This window comes from Schistocerca piceifrons, chromosome X, assembly GCF_021461385.2.
Source record: "Schistocerca piceifrons isolate TAMUIC-IGC-003096 chromosome X, iqSchPice1.1, whole genome shotgun sequence".
In the NCBI taxonomy this organism is placed as follows: domain Eukaryota; kingdom Metazoa; phylum Arthropoda; class Insecta; order Orthoptera; family Acrididae; genus Schistocerca; species Schistocerca piceifrons.
The window spans coordinates 162,006,515-162,032,701 of record NC_060149.1 but is presented as its reverse complement, the minus strand read 5'-3'; the positions used below and the strand labels follow the sequence as shown (position 1 = coordinate 162,032,701).

The 26,187-nt window shown below is 40.9% G+C and overlaps 1 protein-coding gene across 1 annotated transcript in view; it reads left to right on the top strand.

Annotated features, from left to right (window-relative positions):
• The window catches only part of LOC124721762 (serpin A3-1-like), a 148,619-nt gene that overhangs the window by 107,250 nt on the left and 15,182 nt on the right, over positions 1-26,187 (top strand). The window contains exon 4 of the mRNA XM_047246871.1: positions 5,143-5,370. Within this exon, the coding sequence (XP_047102827.1) occupies positions 5,143-5,370 (228 nt within the window). The remainder of the gene's footprint in view (positions 1-5,142; positions 5,371-26,187) is intronic.

Sequence of the window (26,187 nt, the reverse complement as noted above, 5' to 3'; positions counted from 1 at the left end):
CGTATCTTATCTTTGTGGTCCTTACGTGCAATATATGTTTGCAGCTGTAGAATCTTTCAGCACTCAGCTTCAAATGCCAGTTTTGTAAATTTTCTCAATAGTGTTTCTCGAAAAGAACGTCGCCTTCACTCCAGGGATTCCCATTTGAGTTCCCGTAGCATCTCCGTAACACTTACGTGTTGTTCAGACCCAGTGGTATCAAATCCAGCAGCCCGCCTCTGAATTCCTTCGATGTCTTCCTTCAATCCGACCTGGTACGGATCCCAAACACTGGGCCAGTACTCAAGAAAAGGTCGCACCAGCGTCCTATATGCGGTCAGATTTACAGGTGAACCACTCTTTCCTAAAATTCTCCCAATAAACTGAAGTCGACCATTCGCCTTCCCTACCACGGTTCTCACATGCTCGTTCCACCTGATATCGCCTTGCAACGTTACGCTCAGTTATTTAAAAGACTTGATTGTGTGAAGCACGACACTAGTAATACTGTATCCGAACATTACAGATTCGATCTTCCTACTCATCCGCATTAACTTCAAGCAAACGCGAACAATTGTGGTCCAGTGGCATGGCCCATTGTCATCCATAAAAATTTTATTGCTATTTGGGAACAGGAAGTTCATTACGGGCTAAAATGGTCTCCAACTAGACGAACATAACCATTTCCAGTCCATGATCGGTTCAGTTGGGTCAGAGTACCCAGTCCATTCTATTCAAACACAGCCCACACCATTATGGAACCACTACCAGTTTGCACATTGACTTGTTGACAACTTTGGTTCATGGCTTTGTGGGACCTGCGCCAAACGTGAACCCTACCATTAGGTCTTACCAACTAAAATCGGGGCTCATCTGACCAGAACATAGTTTTACAGTAGTCTAGGGTCCAACCGGTATGGTCACGAGCCCAGGAAAGGTGCTGCAGGCGATGTAGGTTCTGCTGTCTACTGCCATAGTCGATTAACTTCAAATTTCGCCGCACTGTCCTAACTGATACCTTCGTCGTACATCCCACATTGATTTCTGTTGTTATTTCACGCAGTGTTGCTAATCTGTTAGCACTGACAACTCTACGCAAATGCCACTGCTCTCGACCCTTAAATGATCATTGGCCACTGCGTTGTCCGTGGTGAGAGGTAATGCCTAAAACGTCTGCTACTTTCAGCACACTGTTGACACTGTGGATCTCGTAATATTGAATTCTCCAATGATTTCCGAAATGGAAAGTCCCGTGTGTCTATCTACAACTAACATTCAGTGTTCAAAGTCTGTTAATTACCATCGTGCGGCCTTAATCAGGTCGGAAACCTTTTCAAATGAACCACCTAAATACAAATGGCAGCTATGCCAATGCACTGCCCTTTTATACCTTGTTTACGCGATGCTACCGCCATCTGTATATGTGCGTATCGCTATAATACGACTTTTGTCACTTTAGTGTATATGAACATAAAACATGTTCCATAACTCTACAACAAAGAAACTTCAATACTGTCGACCTACTGTTGAGCGCAAGTGCCCAACTATCCTTCTTCAAAGCAGGAATGAGCTGAGCCTTCTCCCAAACGCTTCGAAACCTTTGTTGCTCCAGCGACCAAGATGATCTGCTGCTTGGAAAGGAATAAGTTTCCTTCGCATAAAATCTGGGCACCGTATGAAAAAATGAGTGCACCATAAACTAAACTAGAAGCAAACGTCCGGAAACAATAACTTGTTGGTATATGGCCCAGTCTGTTTAATGACAGCCACAGTCTGTTAATAGTGCTAGGTCTGCTAACTGTGGTTGGGATTCATTTTTATAAATTCCAGTCCCCGTCCTCAAAGAATCACAAACTCATTCGAACGAGTCTAGGTACCCTCGGATTTGGTCACATTCGTGATATTGGGGCTCTTTTTTACTTGACCCTGTCGTTCGTGAGTGTGGGATACACACAGCGTTAAAATTGTTCCCGTAACCAGACTTCTACGAAATTAAGGTCAGATGCCATGCTACTGGACCTCCTTGATTAATTCATCGCTTATTAAACGTTTCTGTTAAGTATTGTCGTAGAAAGCACATTACATGATGTGATGCAGTGTCGTACATAAGCTACATTCGCTGTTGTTCTGTAGGGGTAAGGTTTTTCAATAGCAGCATAATTTATCGCGCAGAAACTGATAATATACAGCACCTGCCAATTTGTCCGATTAAGTGAATGATCCTATCAGTCTGTCATCCACAATTTCTGCGGACATACTAACACTAAAGCCAACCTGATGCATCTGTTCGCTCGTGGGTATTGCGGTAATTTATTATCCTACTCTACGTGAATTCCTCTTCATCTGTAAATACAATACTGGCCATTGAAACTGCAACGGCATGAATATGGCACGCGCCAACGTCAAATTGGCGCGAAGTATGCTACATACTTGGATATGAATATACTTGACTTTTTAGCCCAACAGCACACAGAAGATAGGAGTAACGCCATGTACGTGCTGCATGTAAATAAATACTTGGGAAAGGGTTTCTCATTCACAAAAAGCATTTGAATGGTGGTTGTTTACGAGAAATTCTTATGATGCCCGGAGTATGAAGGAGAAATGTCTACCAGTAAGTGTCGATATTCGTCAACGCCAGTACCATGATCTACCAAGATCACGATGTTGCTGCTTGCACTCACGAACACCATGCGAATATACGAACGGTGGACTGAGAAGGGCTAGAATCAACTCCTTGCAAGATCTCAGAGGGCCTGTGCGAGTAGTAACGGGAGATAGCCCTTATAGTTCGTCAGCGCGTGCGTCACGTACCTTTAGGCAGGAAATGAGCTTGTTTTCAGCAAGATAAGTATCAGCACAGTATGATCACTTTTGGAGCGAAAGGGCTTTCACCTTGGTGACCCTTGTTGCGGCTTCCCTTGACGCGGCAGCGGAACAGAGGCGCATCGACAGAGATGCTCTCAACGACAATATTGGACACAGCAGTGACATCACCCTATCTCTTCAGATGAAATTCCGGTACAGTGTTCAATATCACGATGGACTTATCCTTGTGCCGAAACTCCCAGAAGAACGAAAGTTGCCAGACTGCATTCGTCATCGTTATACACTTTATTACCTGGCCAGATGGTGTGTGGTATACTTGACGAGCATATGTGATTAATTTGGAGGGTAATCGTGACAGGCTGGCCGGAGTGGCCGAGCGGTTCTAGGCGCTACACTGGAACCGCGCAACCGCTGCGGTCGCGGGTTCGAATCCTGTCTCGGGCATGGATGTGTGTGATGTCCATTTGAACAATATTTCGTGCACAGAACACACATCAGAAGGGTTTCTCTCACGAGACTTCTCACGCATAGGGACGGGCCAATGATACTGATATTACAAAATATCAACATTTTCGCCTCGATAACAACTGTGCGCTTTATAGCTATCGATACAATATGTATTGATATTTTTTTAAAAAAGTGGAGATAGGACATCAGACGTCAGTAGATCCTGGGATGAGCGAAATCTCGAGAATTTTACAGAAACATGTTCGAAAACTCTTATTTATTGATTAGTTGCCGTTGTTGCATATGACATACATCGTAGAAGATATCTTAGTCAGTGTTTCACAGTTATTTTGGTTATTAAAATCCACATTGTCATACAAACGCTTGGGCAGGTCGTGGATATAGTACCAACACAAGTCACTAGATCGCGGGCTGATCAAAAGACCGAACAGGACCCGAGATTTCCCGAACTTCGATCTAAAGCAACTGCAGTTCCCCATGCGGCTTGAGTTTGCTGTTTCAACACGGCACAGGGCCAATCACTTGTGTGGTAGATATTTAACATCGCGGCGGACAACACCGAGCAGTGCAGCTAGTGTCATAATACACTGAAGAGACAAAGAAACTGGTACATCTGAGGTACATCTGCCTAATACCGTGTAGGACCCCATCGAACACGCAAAAGTGCCGCAACACGACGTGGCATGGAATCGACTAATTCCTGAAATAGTGCTGGAGGGAATTGACGCCACGAATCCTGAAGGGCTCTCCATAAATCCGCAAGAGTACAAAGGTGTGGAAGTCTCTTCCGAAAAGCACGGTGCAAGGCATCCCAGATATGCTCAGTAATGTTCATGTCTGGGGACTTTTGGTGGCCAGCGGGATTGTTTAAGCTCAGAAGAGTGGAGTATCCCTGGAGCTACTCTGCAGCAATTCCGGACGTTTGGGGTGTCGCATTGCCCTGCTGGAATTACCCAAGTCCGTCGGAATGCATAATGGACATGAATGGATGCAGGTGATCAAATAGGATGCTTACGTATGTGTCACCTGTCAGAGTCGTATCTAGATGTATCAGAGGTCCCATATCACCCCAACTGCACACGCCACACACCATTACAGAGCAGAACCTCCACCAGCTTGAACAGTCCCGTGCTCACATGCAGGGTCCATGGATTTATGAGGTTGTCTCCATGCCCGCACACGTCCATCCGCTCGATAGAATTTGAAACGAGACTCGTCCCACCAGGCAACGTGTTTCCAGTCATCAACAGTCCAATGTGTTGACGGGTCCAGGCGAGGCATAAAGCTTTGTCTTGTGCACTCATCAAGGGTACACGAGTGGGTCTTCGGCTTCGAAAGCCCATATCGATGATGTTTTCATTGACTGGTTTGCACGCTGACACTTGTTGACGGCCCAGCATTGAAACCTGCAACAATTTGCGGAAGGGTTGAACTTCTGTCACATTGAACGATTCTCTTCAGTCGTCGCTGGCCCCATTCTTGCAGGATCTTTATCCAGCCGCAGTGATGTCGGAGATTTGCTGTTCTATCGGATTCCTGATATTCACGTTAACACTCGTGAAATGGTCGTACAGGAAAGTCCCCACTTTATTACTACCACGGAGAAGCTGTATCCCATCGCTCTTGCGCCGACTGTAACACCACGTTCAAACTCACATAAATCCTGATAACCTGCCATTGTAGTAGTAGTAGCCCATCTAACAACTGCGCCAGACATTTGTTGTCTTATGTAGACGTTGCAACGCCGTATTCTGGCTGTTTAAATATCTCTGTATTTGAATACGCATGCATATAACAGTTTCTTTGGCGCTTCGGTGTGTTACTTAGCCGTCAGTTTGCAGCAGTATGTGGTGGGCGCTGTTGCAGGCGGCTGGCGAGCATCCTGACCCCTCTGGCGGGCACTCGGCTGGACGAGCCGCTGCACCGCGAGCTGGGAGCGCTGCTGCGGCTGCTGCAGGAGGCGCCCCGGAGGCACGACTTCACGCTCGACGTGGCCGCCGCCTTCTTCCTGCAGGACGGCCTGCCCGTCCGCGACAGCTACCGCTACTCCGTCAACAGGCTCTACGGCACAGACCTGCTGCGTCTCGATTTCGCGTAAGTACTGAGGCCGTCCGCCGTCACGAAGGCGAATGTAAACTGCCTTTTCAAACCTAGACCGGCACATTTTCATGTACGACCATCACGGCTTTCCGTAGAGCACTGCACCTGTATGGCGAAGCCGATTGAGCTGCATTCGTTTCCCAATACTCGCTATTCACGTGATTTGTACTCCATCACTTTGACAATTGTGAGTAGTCGTCGACAGTCACCAGACAGGCGTGTGGTCATTTCATACATATGGCTCGGATGATGGACTACTGATAAAACCTACAGGTTAACATAAACAGGCGATGAAAAGAAATTATCGTAAGGCTGTGGACGAACGGTTCTAGGCGCTTCAGTCCGGAACCGCGCGACTGCTACGGTCGCAGGTTCGAATCCTTCCTCGGGCATGGATGTGTGTGATGTCCTTAGGTTAGTTAGGTTTAAGTAGTTCTAAGTTATAGGGGACTGATGACCTCCGATGTTAAGTCCCATAGTGCTCAGAGCCATTTGAACCATTTTTTGATCGTAAGGCATTGTTGGCCGGGAGGCCCCATGCGGGGAAGTTCGGCCGCCGTATTGCAAGTCCTTCTTAGTTGACGCCACTTCGGCGACTTGCGAGTCAGTGATGATGAAATGATGATGAAGAACACACAACACCCAGTCATCACGAGGCAGAGAAATCCCTGACCCCGCCGGCAATCGAACCCGGGACCCCGTGCGCCGGAAGCGAGAACGCTACCGCAAGACCACGAGCTGCGAACAACTGGCGATGACCAGCTGTGATTATTGTACCAGACACTGCAAGGCACAACGGACCTACAAATTAAATATTTCCACATCTAAGTTGTGTGTATTTCTTATCAGGATGGTAGAACATCTGCTAAGACATCAGGGAATAACTTCCATGGCACTAGATGGAGCTGTAGAGGGAAAAACTGTGAAGGAAGATAGAAGTTAGAGTACATCAAGCAAATAATTGAGGATGTAGGTTGTAAGTGCTACTCTGAGATGAAAAGGTTGGCACATGAGAGGAATTCGTGGCCAGTCACATCAAATCAGTCAGAAGACTGATGGTTCAGAAAAATAAGGCTTATTGAAATACACATGGCTGGCTGATGGGCACTGCTGAAACAAATTATGAGTTAAGCGAAGAGCATAGTACCAGTTCCTAAACTGATCAAAATACTTAGAAGTTGATTCTATAAGATAACATAAAATAACACGCATGGGTAGTACTTCTGATACAACTTACAGCTTAAAGTGCACTTAGCAGTAGAACTGTCTGCTCTTTGTGCCAAAGTAAACTATGAAGAAGCAAACAGTCTCGGTTGCAGGGTTGTAATTATAATTTACTTACCAATGATATGTTTCGCTACATTTTCTGATTGGCTGATATTAGATGGTGTTAGGCACATGGGATACGAAGCATACAATATGTTCCATCGAATATTTGGCCTTATCAGATATTCTGAAACACAGCGTGGTGTCCTTATTGAGGTGCGTAATATAATCCAGTGCATACAAACTAGGATAAGGCCTACATATGTCTATGTACACGCCTCTGTAACGTAGTCCAATGAATACAAAACAGCCTCAGGTCTGCGTACATCTGTGTGGAGCTGATTCTATTTTGTAATCACTGGACTACATTACATGCCTCAACAAGGACACTGCACAGTGTTTCACAACACTTGACGAGGGCAGTTATTTGCTAGAATGTTATGTATTCTTGGTATCCCATGTGCCTAGCACCATCTAATAGCAGCCAATCTGAAGATGCTTGAATCAGGAGAAATGTGGCATTAGTAAATAAATAATAGTTACAACCACGCAAAAAAGTTTGTTTGTTTCTTCATTGTATTATTGTTTGCTGTACCATCCCCACAATGAGTTGAAAATATTCCTCTACAAAATAAATTATGTTATTCCCATGTATAAATTTGTCGAAAATTCGTCTTCATTTAGCAACAATTGTTATCAAAGTATGCCAAATATTATAGTGACCTCCACGCTAGTGTCACAACTTTATCTAGTCTTAAAAAATTTTAGTCATCTTCTCTTATCCCACAGCAGAGACTATGTAACACTAAGCCCCATACATCATAATTTTTTAGCAAAATTGTAACAAATTACCCCATATATCGTCATTTTGCTGTACCATCCCCACAATGAGTTGAAAATATTCCTCTACAAAATAAATTATGTTATTCCCATGTATAAATTTGTCGAAAATTCGTCTTCATTTAGCAACAATTGTTATCAAAGTAAGCCAAATATTATAGTGACCTCCACGCTAGTGTCACAACTTTATCTAGTCTTACAAAATTTTTGTCATCTTCTCTTATCCCACAGCAGAGACTACGTAACACTAACCCCATACATCATAATTTTTTAGCAAAATTGTAACGAATTACCCCATATATCGTCATTTTGTATCAAACTGGGGTAATGATGGTCACATTACTTGGCACGAACCGGCTAGAACTAGCAAAAACCTGTTACAACAAAAGTGTAAACGTATTATCCATAAACATCACCATTATTACATGAAATTGTGTGAAACAGAATAATAATGGTAAGATTAAGTGCCATATAGCGACTACCACTACCATGGACACAATGGGTGGCAATGATGGTCAGCTGACACAGAGACAGCCATACCACAAACACAACTGGGAAGAAATGATGGTCAGTTGACATACGGTGACTAATGTTAACCTGAGTGCAGTTGAGGAGGGGTAGTGATGATCAGTTTATACGGTGGAACAATAATGCTCAATTTAAAGGATGACTACCACTATCATGAATGCCATTTTGGACAATGATGGTTAACTGACAACGTGTCCATGGTGGTCAGTGTGTAGGATGGGACAGTTATGCCAGTTTGCTGGGTAGTGCAATTATGGTCAATTTACAGAGTGACTACCATTACCAAAACACAGTTGGGGCAATAATGGTCAGTTGATAAGATGATTGCCATTACCCTAAAAACAGTTGGGTGGGCAGAGATGGTCTGTTGACATTTGGTGACTACCATCACCCTAAGTGCAATATTGTGGGAGGGGGGGATGGCAGATTACAGGGTGGAGCAATAATGGTCAATTTACAGGGTAACTACAATTATACTGAATGCAGTTTTGTATAACGATGGTCAGTTGACAATGGGACATTGATGGTCAGTTTACACTGTGACGATGATAGGCAGTGTACCGGGGGGGGGGGGGGCAGTGATGGACGGTTTCCAGGGTGGAGAAATTATAGCCAATTTAATGAGTGACTACCATTACCCCAGATGCAATTGGGAGCGTGATGGTCAGTTCACAAGATGACTGTCATTATGACAAATACACACATCAAAAAAAGTTTTGCATCACCTCGGTTCCGAGAGTTCTGGAACTTGTACAGAATATTGGAATAGAGATCAACATAAACATCATTTCCGCCCTTTTCATTGCTCATGAAAACCACACATTGCATGTTGTACAACCGTACAGCGAGCCCTTCAGAGGTGGTGGTCCAGATTGTTGCACACACCGGTACCTCTAATACCCAGTAGCACGTTCTCTTGCATTGATGCATGCCTACGTTAGTCGTGGCATACTATCCACAAGTTCATCAAGGCACTGTTGGTCCAGATTGTCCCACTCCTCAACGGCGATTCGGCGTAGATGCCTTAGACTGGTTGGTGGGTCACGTCGTCCATAAACAGCCCTTTTCAATCTATCCCACACATGTTCGATGGGGTACATGACTGGAGAACGTGCTGCCACTCAAGTCGAGCGATGTCGTTATCCTGAAGGAAGTCATTCACAAGATGTGCACAATGGGGGCGCGAATTGTCGTCCATGAAGACGATTGCCTCACTAATATGCTGCCAATATCGTTGCACTATTGGTCAGAGGATGGTATTCACGTATCGAACAGCCATTGTGGCGCCTTCCATGAGCACCAGCGGCGTACATTGGCCCCACATAATGCCACCCCAAAACAGCAGGGAACCTCCACCTAGCTGCACTCGCTGGACAGTGTGTCTAAGGTTTTGAGCCTGACCAGGTTGCCTCCAAACACGTCTCTGATGATTGTCTGGTTTAAGGCATATGCGACACTCATCGGTAAAGAGAACGTAATTCCAGTCCTGAGTGGTCCATTCGGCATGTTGTTGGGCCCATCTGTACCTCACTGCACGGTGTCGTGGTTGCAAAGATGAACCTCTCCGTGGACGTCGGGAATGTAGTTGCGCATCATGCAGCCTATTGCGCACAGTTTGAGTCGTAATACGACGTCCTGTGGCTGCACGAAAAGCATTATTCAACATGTTGGCTTTGCTGTCAGGTTTTTTCCGGGCCATAATCCGTCGGTAGCGGTCATCCACTGCAGTAGTAGGCTTTGGGCTGCCTGAGTCAGGCATGTCATCGACCTCTCTGTATCTCCTCCGTGTCCAAACAACATCGCTTTGGTTCACTCCGAGACGCCTGGACACTTCCCTTGTTGAGAGTCCTTCCTGGCACAAAGTAACAATGCGGACGTGATCGAACAGCGGTTTTGACCGTCTAGTCATGGTTGAACTGCAAGCAACACGACCTGTGTACCTCCTTCCTGGTGGAATGACTGGAAGTGATCGGCGGTCGGACCCCCTCAGTCTAATAGACACTGCTCATGCATGGTTTTTTACATCTTTGGGCGGGTTTATTGACATCTCTGAACAGTCAAACTGACTGTGTCTCTGACACAGTATCCACAGTCAACGTATATCTTCAGGAGTTCTGTCAACTGGGTGATACAATTTTTTTTAATGTGTGAAGAGCTGGGTGGGCAATGATAGTCACTTGATATATGATGACCACAATTAACGTGAATGTAATTGGGTTGGTTGATTTGGGGGAGGGGACCAAACAGCGAGGTCATCGCCCCTGTAAGGTTAAGGAACGATGTGGAGGAAGTGGGCCATGCCCTTTTGCAGGAACCATCCCGCCGTTTAGCAATGCAATTGGGGATACTGACGATCAGTTGATAAGGGGAAATGATGATCAGTTTACATTGTGGATCAATAATGGTCAGTTTATAGTGTGATTATCATTACCTCATATGAAAATGGAGGTAATGTTGTTAAGTTGACATATGGTGATCATGATTATCCTCAACACAGTGTGGGTGCAATGATCATCAGTTTACACTGGTGACTGTCAGTATCGTGTATACAGTCAGGGTGTAATGATGGTCAGTTGACATATGGTGACTACCATTAGCTCAATGCAAATGGGGGCAGTAATTAGCACTTTCAAGAAGGAATGATGATCAGTTTAAAGTGTGGAACAATAATGGATAGCTTATATTATGTCTGGCATTACTCCAAACGCAAATAACAGCCATGATGATCAGCTGACATATGGTGACTATCATTACCCTTAAAACAATTGCTAACAATGATGGCCAGTCTATAAGGTAGGGCAATGTAAGTCAACTTACACTCTGGAGAATGGTGTTCAGTGTACACAGTGGGGCACTGATGGTCAGTTTACAGGATGACTACCATTAATCCAAATGCAAATGAGGAGAATGAAAGTAAGTTCACATGGTTGCACAGGTTGGTAAATTTACAGTGTGTCTACCATTACTCAGAACACAGTTGAGGGGTCAACGATGGTCGGTTTTCATATGGTGACCACCATTACGCTGGTCACAAGTATTTTCAAGCCCAGTTCATGTCTTAGCCAAATGGTAGAGGATGTAGGATCATTGTGCAAGGGTTTCACAAAATAGGATCATGTTGTAGTAGTGGGTGGAGTGGGAAACAATATTGATAGGGATCAGGGCTACAATATTGAGTTTGACCTGGTAAAAATTAGCATCTGCAAAGAGCCATACAAATGTTGGCTTGGTTCATGTTTTCATGCGGTATGATCGGCGCCAACTCTGTCAGGAGGATCAATATGGAAATAGATTAGCTGCTTCAGGTGGCTACTTTGTCAGGCATAGGTTTGGAACTTCACAAGACATGGCCTGCATCTCAGTAGGAAAGGGAAGGGTAAACTGGCTGGGATGATAGCAAAATCTTTAAGGGGGGGGACACACTGAAACTCATGGGAGTACTTCTTTTTTAGCCTGAGAGTCGAATCAGCCAATATTGATTGAAATTAAGCTTAATGAGAATATCAGACAGGCAGGTACTAAAGATGTTAAAATATCACAAGATTCTCATAACAGTACAGTGAAAAATAATGTTAGTATGCCACAAGGTTCTCGTAAAAGCACAGTGAAATCAATGTTAGCATATTGCATCAGGATATCAGGGGATTAAAAAACAAAGTAGACGAGCTTCTTGTTTGTTTGGAAGATTTAGAAACTGAGGGTGGAATAGACATACTATGCCTGTCTGAACATCATATATTCACCGGTATGGAAATGATAAAACTAGATTGATACAAGCTTTCAGCACATGTAAGTAGGGACAGTATGGAGAGAGGAGGAGTTACCATATATGTTAAAGTCTGTCATAGTGTGAAAAATTTGGAAACTAAAAAATTTTGTGTAGAGTAAGATATAGATGCATGTGTATTTGAGCTTAAACTAAATAATGGCACTTTTGTAATTGTAGACATGTGTCTGTCCCCAATGGGAAACTTTCAACTGCTTTTGACAATCTTGAATTCTTTCTTGTGCTATCTGTCAGACAGAGGAAAGCAAATTATTGTTTGTGGGGATATCAGTGTAGATTTTCTGAAACAGTCTGATAGAAAGCTTGACCTTGAAGTATAACTTGGTTCTTTCTATTAGACGTCAGTTATTGATTTTCTTACTCGGGTGGTACAGGAAATCAGCACACGGATAGGTAAAGTTTTCATAGAGCAAGATAAACTGAATCAAATAAAAACTTCTCCTGTTAAGAATGGTCTGTCTGATCATGGTGCACAGCTACTTACAGTATATGATATAGTTCCATAGAGTAATGAAAAACAATCCTCCAAAATAGTGCATTCAATTAACGATTTAACAATCGACAATATTAGGGAAAGTTTGCAACAGTTAGACTGGGATGAAGTGTACAGGGAACCTGGCGCTAATTTAAAATTTGATCTGTTTGATGATACCTTTGTGATTATATTTGAAAACAGTTTCCATAAGAAAACAGTGAATTATAATTATAACAAGCCATTTAAAGAGCCATGGCTTATCAATGGGATAAAAATATCTTCTAAACAGAAAATGGATATGTATCTTACAGCTAGGAGGAGTAATGATCCCCAAACAGTGAAACATTATAAAAACTACTGCACTGTATTAAGAAAAGTCCAGAAGTATGTGCATTAGTCTGAGATTAGCACAACTGATAATAAAATCAAAAGAATTCAGAATACTGTTTAAATAGAGACATGGCAACTAAGAGCACAGGAAGACAGTATTTCTGTAATACTCAATGAAATGTTTGTTAACAAGAAGTAATAAGTAGAACAGATTTTAATAATAATTTTTTAAGTGTTGTAAAGATAATAGGATCCAGCTATTGATTAGGAAATGCAAGGGAGAAAATGGAAGAGGCAATACCTATGCAATTTGATAAAATGAAATTCAATCCACCTCTCCTACCAAAATTAGGAATATAATAAATTCACTCAAAAGTGAAAGCTCACATGGAATTGATGGCATTTCCAACAGAGTACTAACAGCTTGTTCCCAACAAATAAGTAGGATTCTCAGCCACATATGTAGTAGGTCACTGAAACAGGGCATTTTTCCAAGATAGATTGAAATACACTATTGCTAAACTATTGCTTAAAAAAGGGGCTAGGTCTTACGCTAACAACTGCCACCCAATCTCACTTCTGACAGCTTTATCCAAAATTCTTGAAAAAGTAATGTATTCAAGAGTAGCATTACATATTTGTAAAAATGAGGTACCAACCAAATTTCAGTTTTGTTTTCAGAAACGCTTTTCAACAGAAAAGGCTATATATGCTTTCACTGATCAAATATTAAACGCATTGAATAACCAAATATCATCCATTGGGATATTTTGTGAGCTCCCAAAGGCTTTAGATTGTGTAAATCATAAAATTCTTCTAGATACGCTCAAGTATTGTGGTATGAGTCAGACAGTGCACAAATGGTTTGATTCACATTTAACTGGAAGAATGCAGAAGTTTGAAATTAACAGTACAGATAGTCTCCAAAAATCAGCAGAGTCTTCTAAATGGGGAGTTACCAAGAATGGTGTCCCACAGGGTCCAGTCTTGGGCCACTTATGTCACTCTATATTCATGAAAATGAAAAGCTAGTTCTTTTTGCTGGTGACACAAATATAGTAATCACGCCCAAAAAGCAAAAATCAGCTGAGGAAATTGTAAATAATGCCTTTCAGAAAATTATTTAGTGTTTCTCTGGAAATGGACTCTTACTAAATTTTGAGAAAACACTGTACATACAGGCCTGTACAGTAAACGGCATAACACCGTTGATAAATATAGATTGACCAGAAGTCCGTTGCTGAGGCAGAATATTCAAAATTTCTGGGTGTGTGCCTTGATGAGAAATTGAATTGGAAGGAACACATTTATGATCTGTTGAAACGGTTAGGTTCAGCTACTTACGCTATTAGGGTTACAGCAAATTTTGGTGATAAGTATATCAGTAAATTAGCCTACTATGCCTATTTTCATTCACAGCTTTCATATGGCATCATATTTTGGGGCAGTTTGTTAATGAGAGAGAAAGTATTCATTGCACAAAAACGTGTAATCAGAATAATAGCTGGAGCACACCTAAGATCACCTTGCAGACATTTATTTAAGAAACTCGGGATATTCACAGTACCTTCGCAATACATATATTCACTTATGAAATCTGTTATTAATAATCCATCCCCATTCAAAAACAACAGCAAAGTACATAGCTACAACACTAGGAGAAAGGATGATCTTCACTATTCTTGAGTAAATCTCACTTTGGCACAGAAAGAGGTGAATTATGCTACCACAAAAAGCTTTGGCCATTTGCCAAATAGCATTAAAAGTCTGACAGATAGTCAACCAAGAATTAAAAGAAAATTAAAAGAATTTCTGAATTACAACTATTTCTATTCAATAGATGAATTTTTAGATATGAAGTTGTAACTTGTAAAAGTGATTAATTATTTTGTGTACAGGTAACTTATGTTAAAGTGACACATTGCACATCATTATGAAATGTTGTATTCATGATCTATGGAAGAACGATTAATGTATGTATGTGTGTAATGCAACTGGGGGCAATGAAAGTCAGTTAACTGCTATTAACAAAATTGTAGTTGTGGGGAAATGATGTCTATCGAGAAATGGACGACAACTATTAGCATAAATGCAGTCAGGGAGGGCAATGATGGTCACTTTATAGGATCGAGCAATAAGGCAATAACAGTCAACTTATAGGGTTGCTATGATTGCAATAAACATAATATTATATATATATATATATATATATGTTTGTGTGTGTGTGTGTGTGTGTGTGTGTGTGTGTGTGTAAGGCAAGATCGTTTGATTTCAAGATCTTTATTCCAATTACTAGTTTCGACAGAATCATACTGTCATCTTCAAATTGGCATTACACTTTGCATATATGGTCACATAAATGGGCTGTAAACATCTTGAAAACTAAGTGTAAGTTCATTAAAGAACTCCACATGGTTTGTCATTCTAAAAATAGAATGCTCCTAGATCTATGGTGCTATGGATGTTGTACTTTTAACTTATATTCATCTGACAACCTATTTGAAATATGGTGACTAAAATTACCCAGTTGCAGTTGCAAGCAGTGATAGTCAGTTGACAAAATGACTGCCATTATCCCAAACACAACTGGGTGGGCAGTGATGATGATCAGTTGAGATATGGTGACTACCAGTAGCCCCAATGCAGAAGGAGGGGTGGGGAGGGGATGATGGTTAGTTTACAGGGTGGAGCAATAATAGCCAATACATAGGCTGACGACCAATATCTCAAATGCAGCTTTGGAGAATGTAGGTTAGATGACAAGGGACAAATATGGTCAGTTTACACTGTGGAGCAATGATCGATAGTGTACAGGGTTGGGCAGTGATAAACAGTTTCGAGAGTGGGGCAATTATAGTCAGTTTACAGGGTGACTACTATTATCTCAAATGTAATTTGAGGCATTAGTAGTCCGCTCACAAGATAACAGCCATATTTCAAACACAATTAGGCACGAAATGATGGTCAGCTGTAAAGGGAAATGGTCATCAGTTTACAGGGTGGATCAGTCATTAATGGTGAATTTGCAGGGTGACAACCATTTCCTCAAACAGAAATGGTGATAATGTTGGATAATTGATGCATGGTGACTGCCATTACCCTAAATACAATTAGTGGCAGGTATGGTTATTTTATAGGATGGGGAAGTGACGCTCATTTCATAGGGTGTGGCAGTGAAAGTCAGTTTACATGGTGACTACCATTATCCCAAAATTAACTGGGTCAGTATCGGCCAGTCAACAGTTCACTGTTTATAGTGTAGGATTTTAATGGTCATTTTACAATGTGAGTCCATTAACTCACATGCTACAGGAGGTAAAACCATCTGTTTACAGGATGATGCAGTTATGCCCAATTTACAACATGACTACTTTTACTCAGATTGCAACTGATGGTCAGTCGACTTGTAGAGACTACCATTACCCTGAACACAACTGGAGGGTCCCGTGGTTAGTTGACATGCGGTGGCTACAGTCGCCCCAATCTCAATGGGAGCAATAATGGCCAGTTGACAGTTGACATTGTGTAACAATGGTGATTTTGTAATGGTGTGAAAATCGAATTTTCGTTCATAACCAGAGGTCTGTGGTGCGAAGAGATATCGAACTTTCATTTTTGTGGAACTTTGTTTCACCATTAAATTTGGCCATGTTTACACTGGTACTCAGAGCATCACAAAATATTTGTCTAATACAAAATCATGCACTTTTAAGTTATAAAATACAATAAAGATCTAATCAAAATTCTCTCTTCCCTCCTAAAATCGTGCTTGGTCAGTTCATTTGACTTTGGCTGTGTTGTATGCTTTCACATCTTTATATTACAGTTAGGATTACATTTGATATTATTTAGTAGCTACGTATTGGAAATACAGTATGTGAAGATTTTAGAGAGCTTTGGCACCATAGCTACAATCCGTAAATGTTGCACCCTTCCTTGAAAGTTTATTTTTTTGTACATAACTTCGAGTATACCTGGATCAAATGAAATAAAAAGCAACCTTGGCTAGTAATTGTCATTTACGTTTTTCTAGTATAGAACATGATGCGTTATATTCTTGCCCCTTTAAGTAATGCTTAGTGAGGTGATGCATTACTGAAAGATTTGTAAAAATGTCAGGGACTCTTAGTTCGTTTTGTGTAGCATGAGTAACGAAGATTTAGGTAAGCCTATGACCTTTAAGTACACTGAGTGATATTTTAGATATGGAGATACCATTGTAACACTTAACGTAAGCCTTGTGTGTCCATTGCTAATATTTACATATTTTTGCAGACATTTTAGATGTTGAATCAAAACTGCCACACTTGACAAGCATCACGTGTTTTGCAGAAAAATTTATAAGTGGCAATAATTAATATTGGGCTCCTTTGTACCTTACAAGTATAGGCCTAAAAATGAAATTTCACGTATATGCCTAGCATATTGTTTCAGCCAAATGTGTTTTGTTACAATTTAGATACGGAAAAAACATTGGACACTTAATTTCAGAGTCCACAGTCACGTTTCAGTAATCGGTTTTGTCAGCTATTTCAGATGTCGAAATATCATTGATTTCAACTTTTTGTTTCAGATGAAGTTTACGCATATTTGCAGACATTTTAGATATTGACTCAACCTTATGACATTTTGTAAAACAATTTAGATCTAGCAATATTTAATTTGAGGATCTATTGTGCCTACAACAGAGTTGGGTACGAATTACATACATCCACAAGCACTGCTTAACATATAAGTTCATAAGTGTGGTACAGAGCTCAAACTATGTACGTTCATAAGTTGTGCTTAACTTTTAAGTTCATGGGATAAACGCAGTGTGTGTGTGTGTGTGTGTGTGTGTGTGTGTGTGTGTGTGTGTGTGTTTGTTTGTTTGTAAGAATTGCGCTAATTTATGTAACTCAGGTGAATAAGCTTACCTAATTATAGTCCTGGCAGTATCTTTTTTGAACATGGAGCCATTTTTACAAAATTTAGGGAACCTTATGAACTGTGTGCATACATGCAGGACAATAAATACACCACTTGACATAAATTTTTTTGTTGAATAATACAGTGGTGGAAATACTGTATTATTAAATATTTTTTAACACGGTGGAAAAAGGTCAGATATTTTTAAACATTAATTTTAATACCTGCTAAAATAGTACACTGTGATTACCTGTTTCATTTTAAAAAAGGGTAAATTATTAGCCCTGCTTGGAAGAGAGGGTAGTGGGGCAATAAGGGGGTGTAGTGATATCATACACTCAAGGTCACTGATGATGTTATGAGGTCAAGCCTAATGATCTTTGATCAGGTCACGCATTTGCCCTTGATATGTAGGTAATCCAATGGTCAATTTATATCTTGACTGCGTATTGTCTATCTGCTCATACTTGTGACAAGTATCTGCATTCGGCACAGCACAGCTGTGCTGCACAGATAGTGTAGTTGGTACAGTTTTGCATTAGAATACTTGAGTCTGAGGCTTTGAGTCTGGGACTAGGGGCATGACAGTTTTTGTGGTAGCTCGAGAGATACCGACACAAATACTAACCGGAGGGCTAAACATACTCAAAGAACATAAGAACCATAATTTAATGATGATATCTGTAGCAAAAGTAATGTATCTCTAGGAGATGAAGATGTTCCTACTGGTTAAAGGCGAAGCTTGAGACACATTGAAGTGGCCGCAAACAGAAGGGCCGCAAGCGAAATTCACATAGGTAATGGTCCTAAAGGCAGATTATCATTTTCATATTTTGTTTTGATTTATTAATTACTTTCATTTCTATTTATTGCGCATTAATTGCGATTGTTGATAATTATTGTTAAAATACAAGGTATAACCTTCAACATTACATTACTGGAGCTGAGAATAACAATGTGCCTTTATATAGGAAACATAGCGTGTGGATTACAGCTCACTTTAAACGCTTTAGGGGGTAGGTTTTCAGAAACCAACTACGTCAGTAAATCAGTATATTGAGCTATATCCTTCTTGTAACTACGCAGTTGCTTAAAATTCCAATAATGGCACAAAGGATTTTGTTACTGAAATTAGGCAGTGAGGATGGAAAAATTTTGGTGTCAATTTACTGACTGGATGACATTACACCAGTCTTGAAATATCAGTTTCAAATTTTCTCAGTGATTATGAATTTCATTGTTTTCTCAAAATTACTGTAGTTTTAGCGAGCATTTTCTCTTCCTCCAAGATAGTCTGTTTTGCCGAACGATAATTTTCATGGAACGATAAAAGGAGTACAGTTTGCCGTGCGGGATTAGCCGAGCGGCTGATCCCGGTGGAGGTTCGAGTCCTCCCTCGGGCATGGGTGTGTCTGTTGGTCCTTAGGATAATTCAGGTTAACTAGTGTGTAAGCTTCGAGACTGATGTCCTTAGTGTCCTTAGCAGTTAAGTCCCATAAGATTTCACACACATTTGAACATTTTTGAGTACAGTTTACTGAGCAAACATTGCGCAGTTATTTGGTAGTATTATGGAATCAGTATACAGAACATTATTGATAGTGGTTTATTAGTCGAATACGAACATTCAGCACAATGGCCTGCTTTATCCTTTTATAAAGCAATAGAAAATGTTTCGGCTCCAAGTTTTATTGATGTCCCACTTTTCATTTCTATCCTTGTTGTTCTTTGCCTTTCTATTTTATCATCTTCTTCTTCACTTCGTGACAGAGATGTTCCCAGCTTTCCCTGTCATGACTTCCTTTGTCTTTCTAAATAGTTTCTTCCAAGTAATTTACAATGGTGGACTGTAGGTCTACATCTACACTATTTTTCTTTTCATTACTGGACTTCGGTATTAAGCTCTTCCATCTTTGGCCTCGTCGTATACCCAGATTTTCCTAGTAATGTCTTCCGTATCGTGGTATCGTCCTTAAAAATCTCATATCACTATACAGCATCGTAATTTTTCTCTTTGTTAGTAACGAACTCTTATTAACATACACAACTAGTTAATAACAACTGTCTTGTAAAGTTTAGTTCTTGTTTCTGGTCTCGTCTTGTTCTTCGTTGTCCATCAAACATACTGTTACATGATGCTACAGACATTTTGAAAATTTGCTTTCTCCTACTCTGTAGTAATCTTGTGCAAAATTTCACGATTTAATAATCGTAAACAGCCTTTTATTTAAGAAATTCTTGATTTAAGTAACAGCTGTAGTTTTCACAATTAGCTCAGTCATTCAATACCAGAAAACGTCAATTAGGAGAAAAATGTGCAGTCGCAAATTTTTGCACAGTGCTTGGAGGGAGGGTCATGAGTAACGTGGTAAAATCTCTCACCTGTGGGTGCAAGTGTTGGGGTGTGGTGGCGTTTAAAGGTCACTTTTTTTGGTGTGGCTTGTAGCGAAAATGTTTCGTGAAACACACTCGAACCACATAAAATTGCCTACAAAAGAGATCGTACTCATTTTTTCTCTAGGACTAATAGTTCCTACGTTGCAGGGGGTGGAAAAAGCGCAAGTTATTAAAAGTATTTTTCTAGCGGTATAAAATAAAGACAAACATCATAATCAGTTTCCCCTCTAGCAGTGTAGAACTGTTTTCAGATATATACATAAATTCTGTCTGTATACATTACTTGCGTTAGTGTTTTTAGTAACTCGTATCTGCATTCCACGTAGTATTAGCGAATTTTGTGCAAAATAAACACTCCCCATGCACGTCTTGCGTCGCCAGCGATTCATAAGGCGTGCTACGGAGGGTCCGTATAACTTTGTGAAATACCGTTTAGTTACTTTTTGCGACGTAGTAGGGTAGACAGAGTGGGGAATCAGCAGTTGTATCTGTAGTTTGCAAATCTATAAAGGAATGAAGTGACTGATCGCGGTCTGGCGACCTACCTTCCTTCGCACTTTTACCTTCACGTCCCCACCCTCCAACCGCACTCCACCCCCTAAACACAGTTTATCACTTATTACGGTTCTACAGCACTTAAATGCGGTACACACATTTAATATGTGTTTTAACCCACTTCATTAAAAGATAAACGTTCATTTTATACCATTAGAACAATATTTTTAATAGACTGTGATTTTTGCCTCCCCCCTGAAACTAGAGGGAAAAACGAGTATAACATTGAAACTTCCTGACAGATTAAAACAGTTTTAATCTGCCAGGATGTTTCATACCAGCGCACACTTCGCTGCAGAGTTAAAATCTTATTCTGGAGACATCCCCCAGGCTGTGGCTAAGCCGTGTCTCCGCAATATCCTTTTTTCCAGGTGTGCTAGTTCTGCATGGTTCGCCGGAGAGCTTCTGTGAAGTTTGGAAAGTAAGAGACGAGGTACTGGCGGACGAAAAGCTGTGAGGACAGGCCGTGAGTCGTGTTTGGGTAGCTCAGGTGGTGGAGCACTTGCCCGCGACAGGCAAACGTCCCGAGTTCGAGTCTCGGTCCGGCACACAGTTTTAATCTGCCAGGAAGTTTCATATCAGCGCACACTCCGCTGCAGAGTGAAAATCTCATTCTGGAGTACAACATTATCTGCAGGAAATTTAATGCAGCTAAATTTTGTACCGGGAAACATATTCGCTATGAGCAGCGGTTTTCGAGTTATTCGAGAAGGAAATAAAAAAGTTACCTTTAGACGCCTCGCACCCGAACGCTCAGACCTGACTGGTCAGGATTTTTAGTATGTTGTTCAAGACACATCCTCCTAGCACTGTAAAAATTTGCGACTAAACGAAATTTTTCCCCTAATTTTCCTTCGTTGACTTGACTAATTGTTGTTCTTCTAGAACTGACTGAACCAGTGGTGCTTAGATAAACCTTTTTGCTTTGGGGAAAGATAATTAACACCATATCATATGGTGTATGCGCCCTTGCGGTCTTGTCCTGTGGCATAATTTCTGCCATCATTTGCTTTCGTTGTGTATGCTATCTAAAACACAGAAATTATTTGAATGTATTCCAGAGCTTTCACGCTTCTGTAGATATTTACGAAACTCTGTCGCCTCTAATTGATCTTTAGGTATTCTGGAGAAACAATGGTAGTCTTGGAATAAAACGGTTTCTTTTGATCCGAATATGGCATACAAATAATAAAAAAATACATATTATACAAAAAAGCTTACAGACCGCATTATCATGATATATGGGATATCACTGATATTTATACTTCTTTTTTTCCTTTGTCCTCACCTTTTTACTACCACCCCTGCGGAATGTTGGTGCTTCGTAACCCCACAGTGCTTCTTTCCAGATACCAAATAACCAGTAAACCCAGGATTCCTTAAAGAATCGAACTCCATTGCATAAAACAACTTTAAACTTCTGATCATAAGTCAGTTAACGTGTTAAATAGTTTAGGTAAGGTATTAAGTGAGAAAGAATTTGAAAAGATTTGAAATTATGTTTAAAATTTATTGGAAGTGGCTAGGTGCTCTCATTAACAAACACTGGATGAGTATTGTCCGGGTAATTTGAACTCCGTCATAAGATAAACTAGTTTTTGTCCATCTCCGTGTTTGAGATGTCATGTCTCCTGAACCATGTGTCGTACACTGATGTAATCTTGCTGATATATTCTGTGGTATGTGTGACTATTGCCTACAAAATGTGTTGCGAATAGAGTTAGTAGTAAACAAGTTATAAATTAAAACGTCATGCTTGATGCAGCAGTTTTTCACGCATGTCAGTGTTTATGACGTAATATCTCATCCACTATGTGTGGTGCAATGATATGATTTTTCAAGCACGTGTAGTGACAAATGTAGATCTTCTTTCTTTCTTTCGCTTGCACCTTTATCCCACAGTTCTCGCAATGTCGGCGTGGTTAGGATCGGATTTGGCAAGGTTAATGTTAAGGGGTGGTCGGATGCCCTTCCTGCCGCCACCCCATACCCCCCCCCCCCCCTCCTAGGACAGAATTAGTGTACCCCAGCTGTCTGCGTCTAGTTTAATCCATGGAAGCGTGTGAACGTGTTCAGATGTCTGCGAGTCGTGCAACTATGGCGGGACGTGGGGAACAGTCATGTATTTAAATATTGGGATGTGGAAAACCGCCTAAAAACCTCATCCAGGCAGGCCGGCACACTGGCCCTCAACACCAACATATATAGATACTGCCTGAAAAATATGTTGAGAACACAGTTAGTTGTAAAGAAGGAAGACATTAAAACGTTATGCCTGACGCGGTACTCCGCAGCTCGTGGTCTAGTGACTAGCGTTTCTGTTTCTGGATGACGTGATCTCGGGTTCGACTATCGGCTGGGTTGGGGATTTTCTGTGCCTGGGGCCTGGGTGTTTGTGTTGTCGTCATCATTTCATCATCATCATCATTCGTAACAGTTTCTAGATTGGATTGACTTAATCATTGGACTGTGTAAAAATTGGGACTTCGTACGGGCTATGATGACAGGGCAGTTGAGCGCCCCACAAACCAAACATCATCACCTGATGTGACAGTTTTACCACATGAACAGATAAAATGTAGTAAGCTATAAACTTTCTTCATTTCGTCATTTTGTGGAGAGTGTTTGCGACAAAAAGTTTGTTGCAAGTAGCTAACTAGTGTCATTCTCAGATACTGGATGAATAAAGTCTAGGTACTTGCGAGCGGTGTGTCACGCTTCTTTTTCAGCCCCACCGCTTTTAGAGGCGGGTGGTTCTTGACTCCACAGAGCTTCTTTCTATACAGCAAGTGATAATTGTACCAAGTCTAGCTGAAATCGGTTCAGTAGTTTCGAAGATATTGCACATACATACACAAAGTTTTAAAATATACAGAGCTTTCTTAGCCGTCAGTTTAATCTCTCAGTTCGCGCTTGCAAATTTTCCTTTAAAGAGGTTTCAGTGAAGGGCGCACCTGTACTGATTTCTATTCTTCCGTTTTTTCAGTTATATGTTATCATCGATGTTTCAGCATGCCGCGTTCGCAACTGTTAAGCGTGTTTTTCGAGGGTTAATCTCGCCTGGTAGGCTAAATACCCTCAGACTTGAAGAAGAATATAATAATTCCAATCCCAAAGAAAGCAGGTGTTGACAGATGTGAAAATTGCCGAACAATCAGTTTAATAAGCCACAGCTGCAAAATACTAACGCGAATTCTATACAGACGAATGGAAAAACTAGTAGAAGCCAACCTCGGGGAAGATCAGTTTGGATTCCGTAGAAACATTGGAACACGTGAGGCAATACTGACGCTACGACTAGATTAAGGAAAGGCAAACCTACGTTTCTAGCATTTGTAGACTTAGAGAAAACGTTTGACAATATTGACTGGAATACTCTCTTTCAAATTCTGAAGGTGGCAGGGGTAAAATACAGAGAGTGAAAGGCTATTTACATTTTGTACAGAAACCAGATGGCAGTTGTAAGAGTAGAGGGACATGAAAGGGAAGCAGTGGTTGGGAAGGGAGTGAAACAGGGTTGTAGCCTTCCCCCGATGTTATTCAATCCTTATATTGAGCAAGCAGTGAAGGAAACAAAAGAAAAATTCGGAGTAGGTATTAAAATCCATGGAGAAGTAATAAAAACTTTGAAGTTTGGCGATGACATTGTAATTCTGTCAGAGACTACAAAGGACTTGGAAGAGCAGTTGAACGGAATGGATAGTGTCTTTAAAGGAGGATATAAGATGAACATCAACAAAAGCAAAACGAGGGTAATGGAATGTAGTCGAATTAAGTCGGGTGATGCTGAGGGAATTAGATTAGGAAATGAGACACTTAAAGTAGTAAAGGAGTTTTGCTATTTGGGTAGAAAAATAACTGATGATGGTCGAAGTAGAGAGGATATAAAATGTAGACTGGCAATGGCAAGGAAAGCGTTTCTGAAGAAGAGAAATTTGTTAACTTCGAGTATAGATTTAAGTGTCAGGAAGTCGTTTTTGAAAGTATTTGTATGGAGTGTAGCCATATATGGAAGTGAAACATGGACGATAAATAATTTGGACAAGAAGAGAATAGAAGCTTTCGAAATATGGTGCTACAGAAGAATGCTGAAGATGGGATGGGTAGATCACATAACTAATGAGGAGGTATTGAATAGGATTGGGGAGAAGAGAAGTTTGTGGCACAACTTGACTAGAAGAAGGGATCGGTTGGTAGGACATGTTCTGAGGCATCAAGGGATCACCAATTTAGTATTGGAGGGCAGCGTGGACGGTAAAAATCGTAGGGGGAGACCAAGAGATGAATACATTAAGCAGATTCAAAAGGATGTAGGTTGCACTAGGTACTTGGAGATTAAGGAGCTTGCACAGGATAGATTAGCATGGAGAGCTGCATCAAACCAGTCTCAGGACTGAAGACCACAACAACAACAAGAACAATGCCTCTAACGCTGGAATTGCTCTTATTTAAAAAGGGGCTTTACATGACAGTAGTACATTTTATGACATCCAGATTTAGAAATTCCGGAAACTAACTGTGATTTACAGGATTAATTAATGTATGTCGGCGTCATAGTGGCACAACAAAATCCATTTGCATTTAATATTTTTTGTTTGATACACGTATGTTTCTTAGTTTTATGATACTAAGCGCAATCTTGACGCTAGGCGGTTTTGACAGCTTCTGTTAATCTGCAATTTACCGGTAAATAAGGATAATCATCCCTACACCAAAATTACGCTGTTCTCAGGGCACAATCTGCTTCTATGTTTCGTACTCTAAAAATGCAGAAGATATTATTTTTATTTCATGAAATAGATTCACAGATGTAGAGTACTTTCTTACATCAGTGCGTACTGCCAAATTTCCGGATCGGCTAGTTATAAATGACGTGAGTTTGTATTTTCTGTAACAATGAACTTTTTATTTATGATGCTGTTTACGCGAAATATACAAGGAATTCCCTAGTTACGTTTAGTTTCCCTCAAGCTCATCGTTGTTTCTGTACACCTACGGAGTACGACTATTCGGGGGTGATGCGAATGCGTCTGCTAAACTTGGGAACTATAGGCCCACACCCCGCCAGATACGCCACTGACGCTGCGAAGAGAATTTGCATAAATTGTGCAGTGTCCCTGAGGACTGCAATGTAGCTCCCTACTGCGTTAGAGACATGCTCTTAGCTATAATTCTGTCTCAACGGGCCAACAAAAGCGATACAGCTAGTCGTAACACATAAATACGCTTCATAGGCTACGCCAATAGATAGCTGAAGACGCAAAAAAGAACTGTCAGTTGCTACGAAATATAAGAGAAGACCTCATACAGATGCATCATTTTATGTTGACTTTACAGTTGTCTACGCAACAGTGTCGTACTACTTCAGTTTAGAAACATTCAGTGTGGTTTTTCTAGAAGTTATGTCTTCAGCGCAACTTAATTATCTTAAATTTTTTCGACACGTTAACACCCACGTCATGGTCTTGGAACCCAAACTAAACATCCGTTTGACGTACATTCTTCTATATCTTTTATATGTAAGTATGTTAGTTGGGCAAAACTGTATTAGAAAAACGGTATGTTAAATCACCATATTTCTGAATTTCTTTATCATAGAGTGGGCGAGGGAAGAATATTTGTAGGCAAAATCACCTATGATTTTGTGAAAATTATTTTAGTGAGTTAACCGCATGTGCTCACGGTCACTCACGAAAATGCAAATACTAGCGATAGATGAAAAGCT